At 46.1% G+C, this 23,393-nt stretch overlaps 2 protein-coding genes across 9 annotated transcripts in view; one reads left to right on the top strand and one right to left on the bottom strand.

The window, feature by feature from the left end:
• The window catches only part of LOC102455908 (rap1 GTPase-activating protein 1), a 78,164-nt gene extending 72,959 nt beyond the window's left edge, over nt 1–5,205 (top strand). For all 7 annotated transcript variants that reach the window (XM_075903319.1, XM_075903341.1, XM_075903337.1 and 4 more), the window contains 3 exons: nt 2,022–2,107; nt 2,273–2,342; nt 4,412–5,205. In XM_075903319.1, the coding sequence (XP_075759434.1) occupies nt 2,022–2,107; nt 2,273–2,296 (110 nt within the window). In that variant the 3' untranslated portion in view covers nt 2,297–2,342; nt 4,412–5,205. The remainder of the gene's footprint in view (nt 1–2,021; nt 2,108–2,272; nt 2,343–4,411) is intronic.
• A 1,463-nt stretch (nt 5,206–6,668) lies between these two features.
• On the bottom strand, nt 6,669–20,545 carry GSTK1 (glutathione S-transferase kappa 1). 2 transcript variants are annotated; one of them, XM_089771801.1, is made up of 9 exons: nt 20,337–20,475; nt 19,931–20,088; nt 16,779–16,860; nt 15,854–15,982; nt 14,298–14,398; nt 13,836–13,871; nt 11,414–11,530; nt 10,776–10,869; nt 6,669–7,393 (listed from the first exon to the last, which is right to left on the bottom strand). In XM_089771801.1, the coding sequence occupies exons 2-9, from the start codon at nt 19,946–19,948 to the stop codon at nt 7,344–7,346; spliced, it is 627 nt and encodes a 208-aa protein (XP_089627927.1). In that variant the 5' UTR covers nt 19,949–20,088; nt 20,337–20,475; the 3' UTR covers nt 6,669–7,343. The 2 variants fall into 2 exon arrangements, with proteins under 2 accessions (XP_089627927.1, XP_075759463.1); XM_075903348.2 differs by lacking the exon at nt 19,931–20,088 and having other exon boundaries at nt 20,337–20,545.
• Nucleotides 20,546–23,393: the final 2,848 nt, after the last annotated feature.

The raw sequence follows: 23,393 nt of genomic DNA, 5'->3' as shown, positions 1-23,393 counted from the left end.
TAAATTTCAAAATAATTTCTTTTGATTTAGATTCGGAATAAGCTATGCAGTTTGCGTAGTGCAATTTGCATAGCTTATTCCGACACAAGGGTGCTGTCTAGACAAACCCTAAGGCTGTGTCTAGACTAGCCACTTTTTCCGGAAAATCAGCCGCTTTTCCAGAAAAACTTGCCAGCTGTCTACACTGGCCGCTTGAATTTCCGCAAAAGCACTGACTTCCTACTGTAAGAAATCAGTGCTTTTTGCAGAAATTCTATGCTGCTTCCGTTCGGGCAAAAGTCCCTTTTGCGCAAAACTTTTGCGCAAAAGGGCCAGTGTAGACAGCTGAGATTTGTTTTCCGCAAAAAAGCCCCGATCGCGAAAATGGCGATCGGGGCTTTTTTGTGCAAAAGCGCATCTAGATTGTCCACGAACGTTTTTCCACAAGAGCACTTTTGTGGAAAAGCGTCCGTGCCAATCTAGACGCTCTTTTCCAAAAATGCTTTTAATGGAAAACTTTTCCGTTAAAAGCATTTCTGGAAAATCATGCCAGTCTAGACGTAGCCTAAGTGTATCAGGGCTCAATGATTTGGTTTGAGGTAGATAATCAGCTGAACATGAGCTCCCTGTGTGACACTGTGGCCAAAAAGAACTAATTTGATCCTGTGGTGTATAAAGAGAGGAATCTCGAGTAAGAGTAGGGAGGTTGTTTTACCTTTACTTTTGGCACTGGCATGACTGCTACTGGAGTTTGAATAATGTGCAAAAAATAAGCCTTTGAGCAACATACTGAACAACATGGAGAAAACAAAACATTAACTGAGCAATGTCCATCCTATGTACCGAACAACAGCCCATGTGTGTCACCTGCAAGCTCAAATGGTGATCACCATATCATAGCAGTCCTTGCGCTTGTGAGTCTTGCTGCCACCCTGACATGTCTTGTGGGAAAAAATCAATTAAATAATTATGCATATTCATAATGACTCTGGATAGGCAGCTTTAATTCTGGTATTGCCTCACTTTTGCATGCTTGATTTTACAATGTCAACACATTTCTTTTAACACATTTTTTGGTCTGTAATAGTAGATAGAGACACAGGGATGGTAGGGTTGAAATGGGGGACAGAAGTATGCACATTTGGAGTGGTTGGAGACACTGCTTAATTTGTAATGAGTGCCATGGCTCAAGCAATGTTTTTTATTTTAATAATTGACACATCAAGCTCAGAAGTGCTGGGGCTATGAACTGCCAAGCCCAGAAGTGCCAGGGATATTAACTGGTAAGTCCTGGCACAAATTAAGAACTAGTTGGAGAGCAGCTTTGCCACATGTGGGCAAGCTAGTGATGTAATAGTATAATTGGTTAACCAATTAATCAGTAAGCAAAAGCTTATAGGTTAAATGCTATAGACTAGATGCATTTCCCCTCCACCCACCCCTTGCCAGTAAATTTTTTAGCAGGCTGGCCAGCATCCCGGCTTGTGCCACTTCTGGGACCTACCCCTAATGTGGCTCTGCATTTAAAGTGTATTAGGAGCCAGATGGGCAGGCAGTCCAGTTCAGTTCGCACCAGGTCTGGGAACTCGGACCCCCTCCCCCAGGCAGGGGCTGCAGCCACTCCATGCTGTTGCCTCAGTATCAAATGCAGCAGCACAGGGTGACAAGCAGCTGGTCTGCAAGGGGAGCTGGGTTTTAAACTGGCTCCCCTCACGAACCAGCTCCTGCTTGGCAGTGGCAGGGGGCTCCTTGGAAGTGGGGCCTGAGTGCACGTGCTGCCCGGGGGCTGTAGAATAGTTGAGTAACCGATTAGAACTCGTGTGGTTAATTGACTATTCAATGAACTGATATTTAACATCCCTAGGGTGAGCTTAGCAGACAATGCAAGTGTCTGTAGGGTTCAGATAGATGTGGGGGTGTGATGAGTCAGGGGTTGAGGCATATTATGGCTCACAGATTGAGGTGACAGGCAAGAAACAGGCAGAACTGGTTTTCCCATTCCCGAAAGAACTCTTTTTCTTGTGTGCTTGGCTCTCTTCTAGTAACCAGACTGCTCCCATCCACCAATGCTGCAGGCTCCATGGAGAAAGGGAAAAGCAACAAAGCAGATACTCAGCGATACAGCCCGGTATGTGCCAGGCCTCCATGTTTCCATCCTCACTAGTGCCCAGAGGACAAAAGGGCAGGGAGGAGAGGGGCTTGGTGCAGGAGGCTTTTGTACGCTCAGGAGTCCAGGGTGCAAGGGAAGATGCTGCAGGGACGTTTAAAGAATTGCCATTTCCTTGTTCTACAGGCCTCCATTTTGTGCTGTGTGTGATGTCATCGCTGGAGGGGTGTTGCAGTGCATGCTGGGTAATGCACAGGTAACGGACACGCTAGAAGCCTCCATGCCCCTGCTGGCGGGTGGGAGGCAAGTTTAGCGGTGACGGAAGAAAAGGGGCATTTGCCCCCCGGGCAGGTTCACAGTGACACAATGTCTTAGTGGTCCCCACCCTTTCCATGGCCAACTCGGTGTGCCCCTTTCATCTAGCTGAGCCTGTTCTCTGGCACCTTCTTTGCACCCCACTCAACATCATAACCTTCCCCAGCCCCCTCTCCCTGCCTCAGTGTACTCTGGCCCCTTCTTAGTGCTGCCTCCACCTCTGCATACACACCCTCTACTCTCTTGCCCCCAAGTGCATGTTAAGTCTTCCACTTTGCTCAGACATCTCCCTTGATTCCCAGGGTTTTCTTATTTTGCTGAACCATCTCTTGCTCATCGGCTAGCTTTGTGTCTGTCTGTCTGTCTGCTGCTTTGTCTGTCTATCCACTGGTGGGATGTATGTTTGTGGCAATGTGACAGCTTTTTGAAATAGGCATAACTTAACTGAGCTACAACGCAAAGTTATAATGGGGTGAGTGGTAGCAGGGCTGAGAGAGAGTTCTGTGAGCATCATGGTTCCTAGGGTTCTGAGATGCAGCAGGAGCAGTCTCTTTGGTTTTAAGATCTTGGTGAGTCAGTAATCCAGGTGACAACTTCTCCCAGGCCTGACAGTGAAGCAGCACAGTGCCCCATGGGCAAGTTGGATGTTAGACTGGGATACACTCCTGACAGGGACTGCAGACTTGGCAATAATCATGGGAGTGGAAAGGGGGAAGAACATGCATAGGGAAGGAAGTACAATATGCATGTAGAGAAAATAACTGATTTTGACCCTTCTGAAAAATCCAAATAAAACTCTGTTTCGGGCTGAACAAGCCCTTTCATCTATTTTGATTTTAAAATAGATTTCAAGTTTTAAAAACAAAGTTGAAATAAAGTTCTGCACAATGTTATTTAGAACTAAAGCATCTGAATGTTTCATTTTGAAAATGCCTAAAGAAACCATTAATCTTAATAGTAACATGATTATTCAATGGTCCTGGAGGCGGGTCCAGTAGGCAGTGTGCTCCTGGCCCCACTCATCCCTGTGCACACTGGCTCCTGCGGGGCAGCAGCAGCACAAGGCAGCATTAGCCCCTGTTCATAGGAGGCCCGAGCTCCCTGTAGTCAGAGGCTGTGCTGGCATCCTGCCTCCCTCCCTTCTAACCCCCATACTGCCACCTCTGATACAGAGGCAGCAATGCAGCCAATGGGTGTGGGGGAAAGGAAGCTCTGTGAAACCAGCATGCATGGATAGCCAGTTTAAAAGCTTGTCCCCTCACCCTCCATGCTCCTCTATCAGAGGCAGCAGTACAAAGTGGGGGGAGGCTTAAAAGCCAGCTCCCCGTAGGCACTGGCTCCTACCTCCTCTGCTGCCTCTGAAACAGGCAGGAAGAAGGGAAGTGCGCATGTTATCTAGATTAACCATATGCCCAGACTCATTGGTTAGTCATTTGCACAACTATAAGCTAACTTCCCTAAATAAGACCATAAGATCTTTAGGACAGGGACCATCTCTTTGTTCTGTTTCTGTGCAGTTTATGGTACAACAGGATATTAGGCCATGACCAAGATCACCAGGCATTGCAATAATACAAATAAATAATAAAACTTTTATTTTTACCAAAAGCATTCAGTGAATTTGGCAAATTTTGAGATGTTTTGGAAGACCAAAGTCTGCATTTAGGAGTTTGTGCATAACTGTATCTCCTGGGAGGTACCTTGCAAGATTGATCCAGTGTTTTTGGCTCAATGGCTAATCTGTGGCTCAGTCTATCACAAATTCTCTGTGGCTGTCTCCAGTTCCAAGTCTAACAGTCTGTGCTGCCTTGTCACCCCCTGAGAAAGTTAAATCCAAATCAGGATTTAAGGAGACAATCGCAGAGGGGACTGCTGGCTATCTGGGGTGGGTTGATCAGGCTGAGTTGACAAAAAAAATTGAGGACAGATGGGTCCTTCAGCAGCAATGGCAGCTATAAGTTTGAAGTGCAGGAAACTTGCCTTTACTGACTGTCTCTCTCTCTCTCTCAGGATTTTCTGCTGAAGTGAAGGGCCTGGCTACTCCTCACCTCAGAGAAGAAGCTGGATTCCCGTGACTGCTGGCTCTTCTGCTTCCTTCAGTGATGGTTGCATCAAAAGCAGCTAAAAAACCAGCCATGAAACCAAATGTGGCATTAATTCATCCAAGTATCATTCCAGTTCAGCCACCTCTGAGGCCAGGAATAAGCTATTCCACTAGGGGATTTCCATCCAGCAGATGGGAGAGTGAAAAGGGAGCACTTTGTTTGTTTTTATTCCTGACACAAAACTTTCCCCATTGAGTCCCCTGGAGGTAGGCTCACTCAGCCTATTCATGGTCTTTATTTCTTGAGAAGGCAGCACTTGATTCCATTCTTGGGAAGGCAAAGAAATCCACTTCAGGATTGCTGTCATAGGACATTGAATATGCCATTGACTTTAAAGGTCATTATTATAGTCTTATCATTGAAGACAAGTCCAAGGCCCTGAAACAACTGAGGCTGAGCCTGTCCCCTCAGACTGTCTTTGCTCCTTCCTCCATCTCTCACCACACTGCATAGTACTAGAAACACTGGCCAAGTGGGAGTAATTTCTTTTACAGTTCCTGATGGGCTTCACAGCCTTGTCTGTGGAGATTTAGTTTTTTTCCTTGTCTGTGTCTTCTCCCTTTTCTCTATCTGCACTCTGCTGTCGCTGTACCCTGCAATAGCAGGATGTGTAAATGTGAATCTCTGACCCTCGCTCCATGCTTGTAGTGTCTGTGTGGCATCTTGAGCTGGCAATAAAAGGAGACTGTGACCAACTCAGCATGGGCTCTGTGTGTCTGTAGCTGGGAGCATTCATATGTGCATGCTAGAGTCCCCAAGAAACTCAAGTGGCAAGGTCTTGTGATGTCATGACAGTTCAGTCTTGTATGTATTTTTGTCATTGATTGTTGAGGAGTGGAATGGCTTGACAGGAGGAAGGGAGCTGTCTGCACCAAAGGGAGGTGATTTCTTAAACGGCTAGTCCCCAATTCCAAAGCAATCACATCCTTCCCCAGCCTTGCTACATGCCCTCCTCCCCCGATTGCCTAGGGAAGAGAAAAAAGTCAGTCACCAAGGCTGTTGCGGCTGCCAGCCAAGTCACGTTCATGAAAGAAAGAGCTCTCTCTGGCCCAAACCTGCTCAGCCAAGGAGGCAGTGACTCTCGGAGGTAAGACACTTAACAAGACTCCTAGGGCTGCGTCTAGACTGGCAAGTTTTTCCGCAAAAGCAATTGCTTTTGCGGAAAAACTTACCAGCTGTCGATACTGGCCGCTTGAATTTCTGCAAGAACACTGATTTCCTACTGTCTGAAATCAGCGCTTCTTGTGGAAATGCTGTGCTGCTCCCGTTCGGGCAAAAGCCCTCTTGCGCAAATGCTTTTGCGCAAGAAGGCCAGTGAGGACAACGCGGTATTGTTTTGTACAAAAAAGCCTCAATCGCCATTTTTGCAATCGGGGCTTTCTTGCACAAAACCGCGTCTAGATTGGCACGGACGCTTTTCCACAAAAAGTGCTTTTGCGGCATAGCGTCCGTGCCAATCTAGACGCTCTTTTCCACAAATGCTTTTAACAGAAAAACTTTTCTGTTAAAAGCATGTGCGGAAAATCATGCCAGTCTAGATGTAGCCCTAGGAGCATGGCTAGGCAGCTCGCTCTCCCAGCCAAGACACTAACATAGCTTTTACTTCAGCACAGCCTCACCAATCAAGGCTCCTTCCAGCTTACTTCCCCCTTGTGGTGACTGGGAAAGCGACAGAAATAATCACATCAGTTTTCAGCCCCTGCTCTTCTCCCTCTCACCTACAGAGGTACAATATAGGAATATGGGTGGTATGAGCTTTCATGGGCACAACCCACTTCTTCAGATGACCGGTCTACATGTTTTGTTAATCTATAAAGTGCTACCAGACCATTTGTTGTTTAAGTTTATCCTGTACAGACTAACTCAGCTACCCCTCTGAAGCTATAGGAATATGGTTAGCTTTATGTTTGTTTACACGAGCTCTTAGGCAGAATTCCAAGTTAAATGTTCCAAAATATGGCAGAGAGATAGGCCACTGCCTCACTTGAGTTACTGCTCTGGTCTGATAGAGAGACCTAGATATTGCTATATTTGTTTATTTTGTGTGGCTATTGCCAGTACATTGTGCGGGATGAGGATTCCTCAAGACTACAGGGAGCTAGCTCAAAGTCACTTTTCAGAGTAGAATTGTACTTAGGGAAGAATAATCAGCCAGTGTGTCCTGAGGTTAACAATCAAATGAAATTTATTTCAAGTGAAGGAATCAGATAAGAGAGAAGATGACAATACAAGAAGCATTCTAAGTGCAAGCCAATGTGAGAACAACAGGGCAATGGACTGGCAATACAGGCAGAGTTGGAAGGCACAGACACGGACAGGCTGAGAGTTCAGAGAAGTATCTGAGTCCTGAGAATGATTTCCTGCAGCCAGGTCAAGAGAGTTTGCATATACAATTTAGAGCTATGGTTCCCTAAGCTGTTCTCACTGATCACCAAATATGCTGGTTGAGACAAAAGCCAGACAGGCTTTCAGATCTTATGAGGTGAAATGAGTTGTCTCTCTTAGCCTGTTCATCACCACTGAGAGAAGATTTCACTCACTCTTATCAGAGAGCCAGAGCTCTGCATACTGCCCATGATCCTGCATTATCGCTTCACTCACCAAAGTGCCACCACATCCCTATTCTGCCTTGAAAATCTGTTTGTATGGTGAGAAAAGTGCAAATCCTTCTCAATGTCATAGGAGAACTGGCGTCCTGATTATTTTCCTTGCAGAGGATCATTACTACTTTTTTCAGCCACGCTAGGACCTTAGATGCCACCACCCAGGAATGGGCATTACTGTTTCATTGACTGAAATGTGAATTTTCTAGTAGTTTCATATTGCACCTGGTTCTCTCACATCCTGGGCTTTGAAGCTGCAGGAACTGGTCCCAGCCATTTCTCTCCTGTAAGACAGACAAACATAAAATTAAATTCTGGTACAGGAGTGGATTGCAGGCTAAGGCTGCCCTTTGCTGAAGTGAGAAATTAATTAATCAGACACAGCTTTTCACACAGGCTACTGGACTCTGCTAGCTGAGATGTACTGCCAAGCACCAAAGAGAAGCATGACTTTTAAAATCTGGCCACAGATCTGGGGGTCAAGGATGGGATACAAAGACTAATCAAGTTTGGCATCCTTCAGCAGTTTCTACACAGTGGCAGGTTGAAAAAAAAAAAAAAAGAGGTGGTAAAATCCTGGTTAATCAGTTAACTGGTTAAACATTTAACTAGCTAACCAACTAAGACCAGTTGGAGCAGTGCCAGCCTATGGTGCTCCTGCTCCCAGACCCATGGCTGGGAGAGCTGCTGGCTCCTAACCCCTCCTCTCCCCCCTGCCCCAGAGCAGTACCTGCCTGCAGGGTGTTCAGGCCCACCAAGGACAGAAGCTGCTCCAGACGAGAGCAGTCCCTGTCTGCAGTGGGCCCAGCAGCCCCCACCAGTTATCTAGAATCGCTAAGCATTACCATTAATGCTTACCATTAACCTCCCTAGTGGAAAAAAACAAAAAAATCACAACCTCATTTCCTGTGACAGATATGCCAGTCTCCAAACACTGCTAAATCGGAGGTCAAAATTCAGGGTTTATTTGGGAGGGCGGGGTGGGGGCGATGGAGGGAGTGTTCTAGTTAATGCTGATCACCACAAACTATTTCAGTTCTCTTAATTAAAATAAAAAAGTTATTTTAGAAAGAAAAATAAAAAAGCCATCACAAAATCAAACTCTGCAGAATACACACCCAGCTAAACCATCTTCTATGAAAGTGAACCAAAAAAAAAAAAAAAATCAAGAACCTCTCATCTTAGTTCTATGGGATTGTGGTAATTGATTATAATTCAGTTTCCATTGTAATCCTGAATTTGTTCTCTAAAATCCATAAATAAGTTTTAGGCAGATTTCCCTTTACTAGGATAGGTCTAGGACTGAGGTATTTTCTGTCAGCTTTGCAACGAGTTGGACCAAGAGTTCCTCTATTACAGGAGTGGGCAAGAATTTTTGCCCAGGGGCCACACCAGAAGTTATTGAAGTAGCCCTGGGCCACCCCGGAAGAGGCGGGGCCTAAACAGGAAGGGGTGGGGAAGCCCCTTTGCCCCCCCTTCCCACTAGGCACCCATGCCCTGGAAGATGCTTGGCACACTCCCCCACACCCAGGCCAATCAGGGCTTGGGGAGCACAGGAAGCCTCCTCCTGCCCTGTGAGGAGCATGTGGCACTTTGAAGTGCCCCAGGCTCCTCACAGGGCCGGGACAGGGCAAAGGAAGCTTCATGCAGCTCCCCTGCCCCCAAACACTGATTGGCCTGGGGAGCGCGTGAAGCCTCCTCCACTCTCCCCCTTCCCTGCGAGCAGCACTTCCAAGCGCCACATGCAGGAGAGTGCCCGAAGCCTTCTCTGCTCTGCCCCAGGGCAGGAGGAGGCTTCACATGCTCCCCCGCCTCCAGGCCCTAATTGGCGTGGGGTGGGGGAGCAGCAGGGCCTCCGCAGGCTGGATCCACCCGCTTGGTGGGCCAGATGTGGCCCACGGAGGCCCTTTTGCCCACCCCTGCTCTATTATATACTAAAAATACTGGGTTTCATCTGAGTTCAAAAAGAGTTTGTATCAATTAGCTTTACCTGACTTAGGTGGTTGCAATTTACTGTCCAGCACTTAAGTGTCAAAATTCCATATAAGAATAACATGTCTGATATAACAGTCTTAAAAAAGGGCATCAGGTGCCTGCTGCTGGAGGTTTCAACCTACTTTCTCTAAGGGCTAACTCTTCAGCTGGGATAAAGGGGTACAGCTTTACTGATTTGAGAGCTGCACCATTTTTACCCAGCTGAGCATCTGGCCCTCAATTCTCAGTTATGTTGGCAGCAGAGGAAAAGGTCAACTTTTAACTTCACCGCTAGAGGGCTGGCATGGGGAAAAGGAGCGTTTGTCAACAAGCTTTTTTTTTTTAAAAAAAAAAACACAGTGGTAACTAAGGAGGATATTGCACAACTTCTCCTAATGTTAAACATTGTAAAATGAGCTGATCTGGGTGTTTTTCAACCAAGATTTTTATACAAGCTTATCCAGGTGCTCTTTGGTCCACTGATGTTAATTTTTAAAAGCCTTAGGAAAACAAGTAGAAGAAAGCCACTCAAGTCCAGGCAAAAATAATAGACAGTCCTGTCAAACAAATTTGAAAAGATTTAAGTCTAGTGGGTAAAGATAATTTTATGGAGATGCAGATTTAGGTAAGACATTTGAATTAATACCACCTGATATTCTGATTCAAACAAGCATGTACTCAAAATCAATGTCTCAATGCATAAAAAGCTGGGAAAATGACAGGTCTCAGCACATGTAGTTACTGAGACTTAAGTACTACGGATGACTCCACCAGGATTCTGCAAGCATCAGTTCTTGGTAAGGATGTTACATTTAAAATAATCAACTAATTGAGTAGTCGATAAGGGCGCCTCCACCTTTGAAAGTAGCAAGAGACCTGCCGGCTCTTGCTACATTTCAAAAGCAGAAGCACTACAGGGAGCCTGGGGTGAGCTGCAGACTCAAACAGTCCCCTGCTGGCCCTGCACTCCCTGCTTTTGATACATACAAGAGACTCTGGATGGCTATTGTACATTTCAAGAGCAAAGTGCTGCTGGAAGCATGGGGCCAGCAGGGGACTGTTTGCATCCCCAGCTTGCCCCAGGCCCCCCCCAGTGCTTCTGCTTTTGAAATGTAGCAAGAGCAGGGGCTCTTGCTACGTTTCAAAGGTGGAAAGCGCCACCAGTTCCCCGCTGTGCTCCTGCCCCTTATCCCGACGGAGATGGTGCTGATAGAGGTAGCAAGGGTTAGGGGAGCAACCAGTCAAGTCACTAGTAGACTATAAGATCAGAATTTGCTTATCGACTAGTCTAGTTGCTTACATTCCTAGGTCTTGTCCAATGCTATTCAATATTTTTATCAATTGGGAGGAAATTAAAATAATTGATGGTAAAATGTGCAGATGATACAAAGATATAGCCCTCTCTTCCCCTGGCCCAAGAGGGAAGGAGATGCTGATTCTCTGGGTATGCTTACACTGTAGTTAGGCACTAGCTGTGCCAGCTGGCTCAGGCTAGGGAGCTGTTTAACTAAGCCCAAATGTCTATACTGTAATGAAATTAAGCCTGAGCAAGCTGGCATAGGCCAGCTGCAGGTTTTTAATTGCAGTGTAGACATACCCTGAGAGTGTTAATGTGTCTGTTACAGTTATCCATCTTTTCTAATGCAATGTAAGGGAGAGAACATAGAAGCAAATGTTACTATAAATACTCACCTATAACACTGCCCAGCAGTTCTAAACGGTCACAGCCAAAGAAGAGGTGAGATTCACCACTGATATGGGCCACAACTGCTGGCATTCCGAAGGCCTAATTCCACCATGGAGACAAAACAGGAGTCACAAAGAGACAAATAAGCACAAGACCAGTTCTAAGAGGAACTTGGACCAAAGAACAACAGTGGTATCACCATTCCTCCTCCCTCATGCCTCACTTTCTTTTTCCCTTTCCCTTCTTTCTGTCTCGGATCTGGGTCCCATTCACCACACCTGGATTCTGTAGTACTCTTCAGGCCATTATCCCATACAACTGAGAGAAAAGAAATCAGAGTTAAACCAGTGTTTCCTGCATGGTAGTGGAAAGCAGTGAGCCCAGGCACTAGTTCTGGTCTGTGGTATGCTGGTCTCCTGAGGTTCCTTTGGAAAGAGCCAGGAATCAAATCTGCAGGAAATTAAAACCTTAAGGGTATTGAGCTGGCTTGCAATGTGTGTGTTTAAATTACAAAAAAGTCTGAGAGGAATGGGATCCTTCTGTATTCTGATCTACCCTTTTATCCTACTCAGTGCTGCTTCATAGTAGCACTGCTGGGAAAGGAACACAAATCTAACCTCCCACTGCCACAAGGGCTTCTCACCCCATATTTTAGTGCCTCCTCTGTAGTCTCCTTCAGGCGATTCTTCACCTCTGCGGTTGAGGTCATTGCCAGTAGTTTATGGGCTTGCTCTGAGAGTAGCCCAGCCTTCTCTGCTGCCTGAGGAGGGAGACAGAAAATAAGAACAATTGCTCTTATGCTACTTGCATACCAATTACATTCATTTTCATTGTTTGAAGGTATGATGAAAAACAATAACAAAATACTCCTCCTAAGACACTTCTCTTGCAGGGCTGTCTGACTTACTTTCTGCCATTGCCTGGTAACATCCACCCATTCTGAGTAATTTTTTAATATGAAGCTGAAGGGATATTACCTCCCAGGCTCAAAATGTGCAAGTTTTGTTAGGTGGACTTTCAGTTAGCAAGCAGGAGGGGAAGAGGTGTTGTTTTGCTTAGCTGAAATAAAGTACTTAGTTCATATGTTGAAAGACAGAGGAACTGTTGTGAAAATGATGCTGAAGAAGAATATTACAGGCAGTCCCCGGGTTACATGAATCCGACTTACATCGGATCCCTACTTACAAACGGGGTGAGGCAACCCCCCAGCAGACCAGGGAGATGCGAAGCTAGCGCTCCTCCCCCCCCCCCAGCAGACCAGGGAGACGCGGAGCGGCTTTTCTCAGCAGACACCTCAGCTTGAGAATAAAGGACTGAGGGAAGTGAGGTGTGGGAGAATAAAACTGAGCTCTGGAGAAATGGTTGGCTAGAGTTTCCCCTACAATATGTACCAGTTCCGACTTACATACAAATTCAACTTAAGAACAAACCTACAGTCCCTAACTTGTACGTAACCCGGGGACTGCCTGTAATCAGAACTGCAAAGAGCCTGGCAAACACAGGAACTAGGAGTGATACTGCCTGACACAGATCCAATTCAGTAGGCCTAATTGGAAGTTGGTGGGTGATCTTCAAAACAGGAATGTTGGTATAGAAGAGCAGTACATGTTCTAGTTCATTGGAAATAGAAAGTGGATCCTCACTCTTGTTCTATCAGCAAACTTCTCAACCTTCAAACCTGCCACTTTATGATGCCAACAATGTAAGACACAGCATCCCAAATGTGGGACACCTTTATCTTACTGTGTCACTTCATCATGCACAGATTATTAAGGTCTTTACTTATAAAAATCTCCCTGTGTTAATGAGAGAACCCCATTTAAAAAAAAAAAAAAAACTTGAACCAATACTCTCACAACCAATATTCTCCCACGAAGTCCTCAAAATGGACCATCAGCAGGGTTGAACCTGGACATTCCAGACCTTGTCTACATAAAAGCTGCATCGGTACAACTCAACCCTCTGGGGATACTTCTGAAAGCTGCTTATGTAAGTTTAACTTAAACCTGTTCTTAATCAATTTATGCAACTTTAGGTTAAAGTTTAGCAACTTTAGGTTAAATTCACACTTTATATTAAACTTGTGCAAGTTTCTCATGAAGTTAAAGCCTCAATTTAGCAGCACACTCTTCCACTGCTTGAGCTACAGGAATAACTGTTAACTACTATGCGGACCAGCTACTAGGAGAGACCTTGACTTCTTTTCCTAGCAGATTCAACATTTACGAGGAAGAAGCAGAGTATCAGAGATCTGAGGTTGAGTTCTATTTCTGCCCTAAGAGGGGAGTAGATCAAAGCGATTAGAGACAGAACAAGCTAAAGCACATATACCTAAAATACTTATTCTGAAAGGTAGTGACTGAGTAGCTAAAACTTTTATGACCTGAATTCACATGCTAATATTGCCAAAAATAGTTGTGACTTCTCTGCTTTGAGAACTACTGATAACCCTAGTTAGAATCTGAATAATGTATTCTGCTTATCTCTGCATTACAGCCAGAGATCTAATAAAGAGAACAGGCAGAATATCAATAAGGGAAGTGAGGAAAAGAAGAATGGACACCACTTGAAAGCAACCTAAAAGGCATCTCAATTGTGGCTTGAAAGTGGAGCCCACCACGGTCCCTTCCCCAATCTGGCTTCTGAATAAAACTGTAACCCAAGTCAAAAGCTTTTTATAGAAGCAACACCATCCCCTTCCCTCAGTTCACTCTTAAATATTGCTCCTGGCTTTATTACTGTTAGTTGAAATATAATTAATTGTATATCCACTGCCTATTTTGGGGCATCCTGTTAGGGAAGTCACCTTGATCAAAATAACCACCCTAGGCTTGGCAAAAAAAATGCACCAAAGTTACATTTCTACAGAATTAAGGATTGGAGTCACTACTGTGGGAGTCATATTTTCCCTAAAGGAATTTCCTGAAAACTCTAAGTGAATTCTTAACAAATCTGCAGCTGGTAAAAATTAAATTAAATTGCTTCCATAGATGGTAACCCAACACCCACATGCAATAAATCACAACAAATGAATGTAGAAGCAGTAATAACAGAGACAAACTTACTAGCAATATACTGTCTGGGTGGGTGATATCTTCATCCTGGTAAGAGGAGGAAACCAAAAGGTTAAATGTTTATGAATAAGATGCTAAATCTACACAGAGAATTTCTCAGCATATTAACCTTGTCTTCCTTCAGGAATGGAGTCAGAAAAATTCATCTGAGGATAGGGATCTCATTGGAAAATTTCCCACCAGAAAGAGGGAAAAAAAATCCCATTCACCAAAACTAGAACTAGATTATGGAATTAACTATTGATGAAGCATCCACAGATGGAGAGGAAGAGGAGAAACTGAAATTGACTTGGAATGTAGTGCTTCCCTTGGTTTGGACTCTGAACCATAAAAGTCTTCTACCCCATCTATGAAATATCAACCCTTCTGCTCATGCTGCATGTTTGACTGAGGGCAGAGGAAGGGTCAGAAGATGGGGAAATTAGCTGCATGGAGAATTTGTAGAGTACTCACCTGGGACCAGAGGCGCATCCAGAGCTCTCTGGACACAGGCTCCAGGAACTGTGGCTGTGTCATATCCACGGCTGTGAGAAAGCGCATGGCAAAAAGACTGCCTGGGTTTGGAGTGAAAGACAGAAAGACACACTGAGGAGTCACAGGAACAGCACCAACCAATGAAGTCTGCACTAATGTCACATCAAGACAGAGCTTTTAATCTGCCCCTGCCCAGCAATGTCCACGAGAAGCAGAGGTCAGGCATTCATGAAACTCTTGCCAATGTTTATAAGGTTACTTCTGTATGGGATTTCCTTGGAACTGTCCCACGGAGTTAGGGTATGTCTACACTACCCCGCTAGTTCGAACTAGCGGGGTAATGTATGCATACCGCACTTGCTAATGAAGCCCGGGATTTGAATTTCCCGGGCTTCATTAGCATAAGCGGGGAGCCGCCATTTTTAAATCCCCGCTGCTTCGAACCCCGTGTAGCGCGGCTACACGGGGCTCGAACTAGGTAGTTCGGACTAGGGTGCCTATTCCGAACTACCGGTACTCCTCGTTTCACGAGGAGTAACGGTAGTTCGGAATAGGCACCCTAGTCCGAACTACCTAGTTCGAGCCCCGTGTAGCCGCGCTACACGGGGTTCGAAGCAGCGGGGATTTAAAAATGGCGGCTCCCCGCTTATGCTAATGAAGCCCGGGAAATTCAAATCCCGGGCTTCATTAGCAAGTGCAGTATGCATACATTACCCTCCTAGTTCGAACTAGGAGGGTAGTGTAGACATACCCTGAGCTACTGAAGCAGGGTCTAAACAGGCTCTCTAAAAGGAACTTAAGTTGTAATTCACCTACGGGAATGGTTTGTTTTGAATTCAGCCCCATTTCTGCTGAGTAGCTAATTTGAGAGACCATCCTGGTCCTCATGGATCTAGTTATTATTTTTAAATAATCAATAAACTTGATGAATTTTCAACCTATGGGAGCTGTAATCTGTTCACTTCAGTCAACTGCAATGTTTCTGGTGATGGGTGTTTGATCACTTAAGTCACATGGAGTTGGTTCTGCACTCTGCTTTGATGGACATTTTTTTAAAGCAGCAATATAACACTTTCCTGTATGAATTTGTGCTAATATCTGAGATTTTCAGCCTTTGTGAATATTTTCATGAATTTCTAGCAGTTGTCTGAATAGTCACCAATAATATGACACTTTGTAAAAGACTGATCTGAACATTTGCTATTTTTTTTAAATACAGCCATGAAAAAAATATTACAATGCCAGAGCTTGTGGGCTCGCCTCTTACAGTACCCTGAGCTGCTCCCCATTGCAGCTCTGCCAATGCACCTCAATCACAATCTGCAGCAACTCCTTTGCGATCCCATTCCTGGCTCGTCCCTGAGTAGGAATTTCCACTCATGTTACGCTAGGTACTGACTTCATACTATTCATAAATGGAGGAAGGAACAGAGAACATTTAAACTCCTTTTCCCCCTTTAAACTTATTTAAGGTTTGGATCCAGATCATCTGAAATGAAAGTTAGCTCACTGACAAAGCAGACTTCTTTACTTACCTTTTCTGATAACACTCCCAAAGAAATCCTTGGGAATCTGCAGTGGGACCTGGTAATACTTTGCCATTCTCTTTATATCTTTCATCATGTATTCCCCACGTTTAGGTACCATCGCTGGGGGCTGGTTACCTTACAGAAAAGGTGAAATTACAAGATAAAGACACTAGCTATAATAAAGCAGGACTGATCTACACACAAATTTAAACCAGTGTAAAAGTTACTAAAAAATACTAAAAGTGTAAAAATGTAATTTCAGTAAAACATTAATATAAAATTACAATTTTAGTAATTTAATGAAACAGTTGCAACTTTGTGTGCGGGTACTTTGATATCACTTTAAACTTGGGTTACTTCAATTTCACATGCATCAGTAAATTTGCAGGTGTCCAGAAAGAGATTTGTACCACCTACATCAATTTTTAAAAAGACAAATAACCAAAGCTTTTTGGTACAGATAAAGTGCTGTTCATTATAAAGCATTTTACCAATGCTATCCCTATTTTAAAAGTGAGAAACTGAGGCAGAGCAAGATGAAGTGCTTTGAGATGTCAGGCAAATCAAGTCTCCAACAGAGCCAGAAACAAAACTCATGTCTGATGATAGAGCTCTCCTCTGGCATAATTAAAGCACCCTGCCAACGTAGCACTGTTCACACCGATGCTTTTGCCAGTGAAACTTTTGTCGATTGGGTTTCTTGCCCCCCCCAATAAAAGTGCTAGTGAAGAAAAAACCTTAAACCTCTAAGCACAATGGCAGGGTTCCAGCCGTGCCTCAAAGTGGCTCAATGATCTGTGATAGTCTCCACAGCATTCATTTTGAGGTCTGTGGTGAGCTTCCTCACAGCAATGTTCACTGTCTTATAGCCATGATCTGCCAGGGGTTTCACATACTCTCTGTCAGGGTTCAGGAGCAGTGGAACACCTACCAGTCTCCTTCATTATGCCTCCAAGCAAAGCAGGACGAAAACGCAACTCAATGCTCCAGTGGTGCCGGTACCGGCAAAGCACCTGCAAAGTGAAAAGTAATAATGGATAAACAGTGTCTAATGCTCGCAAGAAAGGCCAGGGGCCCAGTGCCTGACAGAAGGCAGGATCTGGGCACTGAAATACATTCAGTAGATAAAAGCCTGATCATCTGAGACTATTAGAAATCAATCCTGTGATCAGCAATGCAGCTCAGATCTTCTTTATAATAGTGATACTGTGAGAAAAGTATGTAAATTCCTATAAAGGGACCAGGGTTTAAAATACTAAGCAGCCCTAAGCCCTGTGAAATGCACTCAAAGATACCCATTGAGATAAACACACCATTGTACTCTGGTTTCTCCCTGGAGTAGGAAAAAGAAATACCACATCAGATTCATTCGTTTCTTTTAAAGCGGGAAAATTGCAGCATCTCCACTTCCTTTAAGCACTTCATAAGTACAAATGAGATCAATTTCCTCTCTCACATCTACAGTAATTCCTCGCTTAACAAGTGCTCGCTTAACACCTTTTCACGATAGCATGATTTTTTTTTTAGGGAACATTTTTCGAACAACACGACCGTCCCCACAATAACACGATTTCCCCAACCGGCTGGCCAGTACCCAGCAGCTGCGCGGGGCTTCCCCTGCCTCCTTGCAAAGCAGCGGAGGTTCGCAGTTGGCTGCGCTGTTCCCCGGCGACCCCCTCTGGCCGGATGCCTCACTTCCTCTCCTCTAGCGCCCGCTTGCAGCCCATGGCTGGGTTTCCCCAGCTGGCTGGTCACTGGCAGCTGCGCGGGGCTTCCCCTGCCTCCTTGTGTCAGGCCACCGCTTTGCAAGGAGGCAGGGGAAGCCCCATGCAGCTGCCCACGACTGGCCCGCTGGGGAAACCCAGCCACGGGCTGCAAACAGGGGGGCAGAGGAGAGGGAGAGAGGCATCCGGCCAGAGGGGGTCGCTGGGGAACAGCACGGACAGCTGCAAACCTCCGCCACTTTGCAAGGAGGCAGGGGAAGCCCCGCGCAGGTGCTGGTGACCTTCAGGTGGGGAAACCCAGCCGTGGGCTGCAAGCTCCCTCCCCTCTCTTTCCCTTTCCTTCCCCAGAGCCAAACATTTCCCCTCCTTGCTGTAACCCAGTCCCCTTTCTCCTCCAACCTTATGTCCCACTCCCAACAGACATCACCGCTTGAAACAAAACCCCCACCTTGTCCATTATTTTCAATGGGAAAATTGACCCCGCATAACACGTTTTCACTTAACACAATCATTTTCTGAAACATATCTAAAGAGTTAAATGAGGAATTACTGTATTTCATCCAGGATTAGGATGATATATATGCCACAGGACCCAGCTATGGAGTCATGTAATAAAATGAGAATCTCAGTTTTCATTTGGAAAAGTAAGAAATGTGATGCTCGGGGGCGTGGGTCACTGGCAGTGGTAGGAACTGAACCCAGGATGTCTGGATCTACTGCTTTGAGTCAACTAGTAACTCAAAAGCTGTACCTTTATAAACTTCACTGATCCAGCTACTACAGAAAAAAAGCAACACTTAAATTATACCAACAAAAGTGGTATTATAGACATGTCTTATGTGGCTCAGGGTTGTGGAAAAAAACACCACCCTAAGCAACATATGCTACATCAACACAAGTGCTGGTGTGGACTAGGGATGTAACAGTGTAGTTGATTAACCAATAAGCAAAAGCTTATCAGTTAATGCTATAGCCTACACGCATTCTTCTCTCCCCCCCCCCCCAGTAAATCGGAGGCAGGAGCACAGGGTGACAAGGCAGCCGGTCTACGAGGGGACCTGGTTTTTAAATCCGTTTCCCTCACGGACCAGTTCTTGCCCTGGCATCCTGCACTGTTACCTCTAACACAGAGGCAGCAGTGTGGAGTGGCAGAGGGCTAATCGGGAGTGGGGCCAGAGTGCATTGGCTGCTGGCCCCACCCTTGGGGACTAAAAAATAATCGAGTAATCAATAAGAATTCATGAGGTTACTTGACTATTCAATTAACTGATATTTAACATCCCTAGTGAGGGCAGCACTATGTTGGTGGGAGAACTTCTGCCGACATAGCTACTGCTGCATATGAAGGTAGTTTTATTAGGTCTACAGAAGAGCTGGCATACAGTGGCTATACCACGGGTGGGCAAATACTAACTTGTGGGCCAGATCCGGTCCACCACTGTTAGTTCCAGGTGGGCCTCTACCGCTGTATTTACCTGTACAGCTGCAGGTACCAGCAATCGCAGCTTTCATTGGTCCCAGATTGCTGTTCTCACCAGGCTCTTAATACATTTGAAAGACTGAAGCGCAGCAGGGGACACTGGGCACGAGCTGAGAATCAGCTGTTCATCTCCAGTCCAGCGGCCCCCTCCCCGCCCCCGCTCTCCCTGGAGATGGAGGTGGGGGAAGAGGGGGGCAGAATTAGTTGCTTACATCCCCGGGGGTGGGGGCAGGAGTGAAACAATGCCATGGCATTAGGGTAGGACCATGAAGGATCATTTGTGAAGTCTATCTGCAACCTCAGATTGTCTTAATTTTACCTTGATGTCATTTTCATGGTTAGCAATCTACATACCATCCAATGCACCACCAAAAAAAAAAAAAAAAAAGTCCTGAGATTTTGGAAATGATACCATGGGCTTGAGAAATCCCTGAAAAACCTGGGTTAGACAGGTATGCTGTCAATGTTTGTATCCCTAAAGTCACTTTTGTGTCTTTTCTATTGTTAAGATTTGTTTCTTTGCCCTTTTCTCCCCCTCCCCTTTTCATTGGCAAACATTGAAACAGATAGTTAAGAAAAAATGTGCAAAGACAACACAAAAAAGTTTTACATTTTCAACCAACAAAAAAACCCCAAAAAACAGACCTCTCCCCAAGACACAAGAACAGCACAGATAACCCTATCCAAAACTCTTATTTCTCTTCAAAAAATGTGGAATGATGTTGCAATTCAACTCCTCCCACCAAAAAAAGTATGTGTTTTCCAGCTAACGTTAGGCACAAGGCCAGGCTCCTCAAACGATATTGATTTCACTGCCTTCCGTGGGGAAACATTTACTCCAAAGGCCCTGTGTAATGAAGATGAAATCGGGCTCATGACCTGTGCTCCAGTAACCATTGGAGAATGTTAATCGTCTCTAAAGCATAATGACCAACTTTCTCCAGTGCACGCATCGCTGGCTCTTATCCAATGGTACGAGCTTTGCTTGCTCCAGGGAAGGCCATACACAGCCGTGGAAGAAAACAGGAGCTGAACTCCTGCAGGGAACAGACCAAGAGCGAGCTGGCCCGCACAGGCCCTTGAGAGGCCCGCGCGTGAGCACACACCGGGGGAGCGGGGACCCACTCTACACACGCCGCTGGCCGGAGGGGAGCAAAGAGCAGACACTCTGCAGCCAGCCAGGGACGCGCCAGCTGCAAGGAGCGGGGCGCGCGGCGGGCCCCGCGAGCTCGGAGCGCGGGAAACAGCGGGGAGGTCCCGGGGCTTGCACCGGCCCGGCCCCTACCTCGAATCCGAGCCAGGAATAGGGCGACACCACGTCATAGAAGAGTTCCACCAGCTTCCCGCCGCCGCCCGCCGCCATTGCCCGGCCGGGTCTGCGCGCCGCTGCCTCGGTGCCGCCGCCGGGAGGCGCTGGGCTCTGCTGGCGCCGGGGCGCGGCTTTGCAACCGCGCTGCCTCGGCCGCTGCAGGGCCGGCCCAGAGCCCCGCCCGCCCGGCCATTGCGAAACGGGCACCCCACATGTCCGCCCCTGCCGGTCACTAACACACACCAGCCTCGGGCCCCCAACTTCCTAATCCCCCCCCCCGTCCCTTCCCTGAGGCCCCGCCTTCTCTCCCTCTCACCGGGCTGGGGCAGGGACTCTGGGGCTTGGGGAGGGGAGGCCTGGGGCGGAGGGGCGTGCAAGAGGCGCTGATGGTTCTGGAGTGGGGTGAGTAGTTTGGGTTGCAGGATAGAAATGTAAGCAACTAGTCCACTAGCCAATAAGCAAAAGCTGACACAGTAGCACTTCTGCTTGCTGCCTCTTTCACATAGAGGCATAAACCATAAAATTGTCTTAACATGACATCTATGCTCGATTTCTTTACTTGACACAGATTTCCAGTGTGACCTCTCTACTGTAATTTCCCATTTCTGAAGATGGGATAATGCTTTCCTATCTCACTGAGGTGTTGTGAAAGTAAATCCAAAACTAACTGGGAGGCACTCTGCCTGATAGTGTGGGAGCAGTGCCATACAAATATCAAGGTGGCTGGCGAGTGTCAATTATTATCAAAGTGGCCCCTAAATTGTGCAGAAAACAATTTTATTATTATTTAGCAAGTAGAGGTTTCAACTGTTAGGATATAACAACATATGGTCAACATGTAGATTAGATGTAGCTGTGTTAGTCTGGTCTTGCTGAAACAAAAGACAGGACCATGCAGCACTTTAAAGACTAACAAGCTCATCACCTAATAAACCATCTTGTTGGTCTTTAAAGTGCTGCATAGTCCTGTCTTTTGTTAAAACATGTAGATGGTATCATGAGCTTTCGTGGGCACAGCCCACTTAGGATATAGATATTCAGGCCTGCTTAGTATGGCCTATATTTGAAGAATTTAGGTATATTCTTCCAGGGGTATAAAAGCAAAGAACCAAAATCACAATCTATATGCGATGGTATGAGGCCTTGTTCCTTTTGGCTAAGCAGCAGGAACAGCCATAGGCTAGGAAACCTACAGTCACCTCTTGGCACATTCCAAACCAGTCATATTGAAATAAGGCAATTTGGAGATGTTGGAAAAGCGATCCAATCTAACACCTCCAGATAAAAAGAAGAGCCTTAAAGAAACCTTAGGTTGATAGCTTTGTGTCTGGCAAGGACCCACTTACCAATAGTTGGGGTTATGAAAAACTCATTTATTTATTGCTTTGTTGTTATACTCTCTGGCTGCGTCTAGACTGGCAAGTTTTTCCACAAAAGTAACTGCTTTTGCGCAAAAACTTGCCAGCTGTCTACACTGGCCGCTTGCTTTTGTGCAAAAGCACTGATGTTCTACTGTCTGAAATCAGTGCTTCTTGCCCAAATGCGTTGACGTTCCCGTTTGGGCAAAAGCCCTTTTCCAGAAATGTTTTTGCACAAGAGGGCCAGTGTAGACAGCTGAAAACTGTTTTGCACAAAAAAGCCTCGATGGCGAAAATGGCTATCAGAGCTTTCTTGTGCAAAACCGCATCTAGATTGGCACAAACGCTTTTCTGCAAAAAGTGCTTTTGCGCAAAAGCGTCCGTGCCAATCTAGACACTCTTTTCCACAAATGCTTTTAACGGAAAAACTTTTCCGTTAAAAGTATTTCCGTAAAATCATGCCAGTCTAGACGCAGCCTCTGTCTCTCTAGTGTTTGTATGGTTCTGTTTCTTTTATTGTTCTCTCTCCTGTATACTTAATTTTGTTGGGTGTAAACCAATTAAGGTGGTGAGATATAATTAATTAGATAATCATGTTACAATCTGTTTATCTGGAAATGGGTGACGGGGAGAGATCACGAGAGGTTTATCTGTTGTGTTCCCTCTCTCTGGGCCATCTGGCATTGGCCACAGTTGGCAGACAGGATACTGGGCTAGATAGACTGTTGGTCTGACCCCATATGGCCGTTCTTATGTTCTTATTGTATCAACAGGGGAAGGGAGGGGGAAAAGCAAGGGAGGGGTGACGGAGGAAAGGCACAGAGGAGCAATGTAGAGGCCCTTTGTGGGGGAGTCCAGGGGGGAGTGTCACTGGGGCCTTGTGTGAAACTCTCTCTCAAGGCCTCTTGGATATGCACAGCCCCCTGATGGGTACCAGATAGCCCTCCCACCCTGGCAGGAACATCTCCCCCTTCTTCTGTGGGAGACACAGCAGTCTGTCACCACTTGCGGGATGTTCTGCTCACCACTGTCCAAGTGGGTGAGGAGGCAGTGGAACTTCCCTTTCAGATGGTCGAAGACGCCCTCCACAACCATACGGGCCCTGCTGAGGCTGGCATTGTAATGTCCCTTGCTTTAGTCTAGGTGTCCCATGTAGGATTTCATCAGCTAGCAGAGCAAAGGGTAGGCAGCATTTCCCACAATGAACATGGGCATGCCCACTTCCCTGAACTTGATGGTGTGGTTGGGGAAAAAAGTGCTGGGGTGCAGCTTCTGAAAGAGGCTGGAATTGTGGAAGATGTGGGCATAATGTGCCTTCCCTGACCACCCGACATTGTTGGTGAATTGGCCTCAGTGGTTCATGAAGGCCTGCAGCATGACTGAAAAGTAACCTTCCGGCTGACATATTCGAAGGCCACCACTCCCCCACCTTCCCTAGGAAACCCCATGCCAGCAGTTCACCACCCTCCTGGGACAATAGCATGAGAGCATCATACCTTCATGACCATGGCCCCGACGGTTCATCTCTCCACGTTGAACTGGTTCCCAATGGAGCGGTAACCGTCCAGTATGGCAAGCTTCAACACGCGATGGCCACACGCTTCTGGAGGGGAATGGCAGGTCACATGTGGGTGTCCCATCCTCTGAGGGCAGGGGTGAGCCACTTGCACTGCTC

Source organism: Pelodiscus sinensis, chromosome 1 (genome assembly GCF_052426305.1).
Source record: "Pelodiscus sinensis isolate ZL-2025 chromosome 1, ASM5242630v1, whole genome shotgun sequence".
Taxonomy (NCBI): Eukaryota; Metazoa; Chordata; order Testudines; family Trionychidae; genus Pelodiscus; species Pelodiscus sinensis.
This window is presented reverse-complemented; position numbering and strand designations above follow the sequence as displayed.

Coding starts and splice junctions, on each gene's coding strand:
- GSTK1 (XM_075903348.2), bottom strand. CDS start 20,414: ATGGCGGCGGGCGGCGGCGGGAAGCTGGTGGAACTCTTCTATGACGTG. Junction 11,531..13,835: donor ACCCAGACAGTATATTGCTA/GTAAGTTTGTCT, acceptor CTCCCTCCTCAG/GCAGCAGAGAAGGCTGGGCT. Junction 7,394..10,775: donor ACTGCTGGGCAGTGTTATAG/GTGAGTATTTAT, acceptor TCTGTCTTACAG/GAGAGAAATGGCTGGGACCA.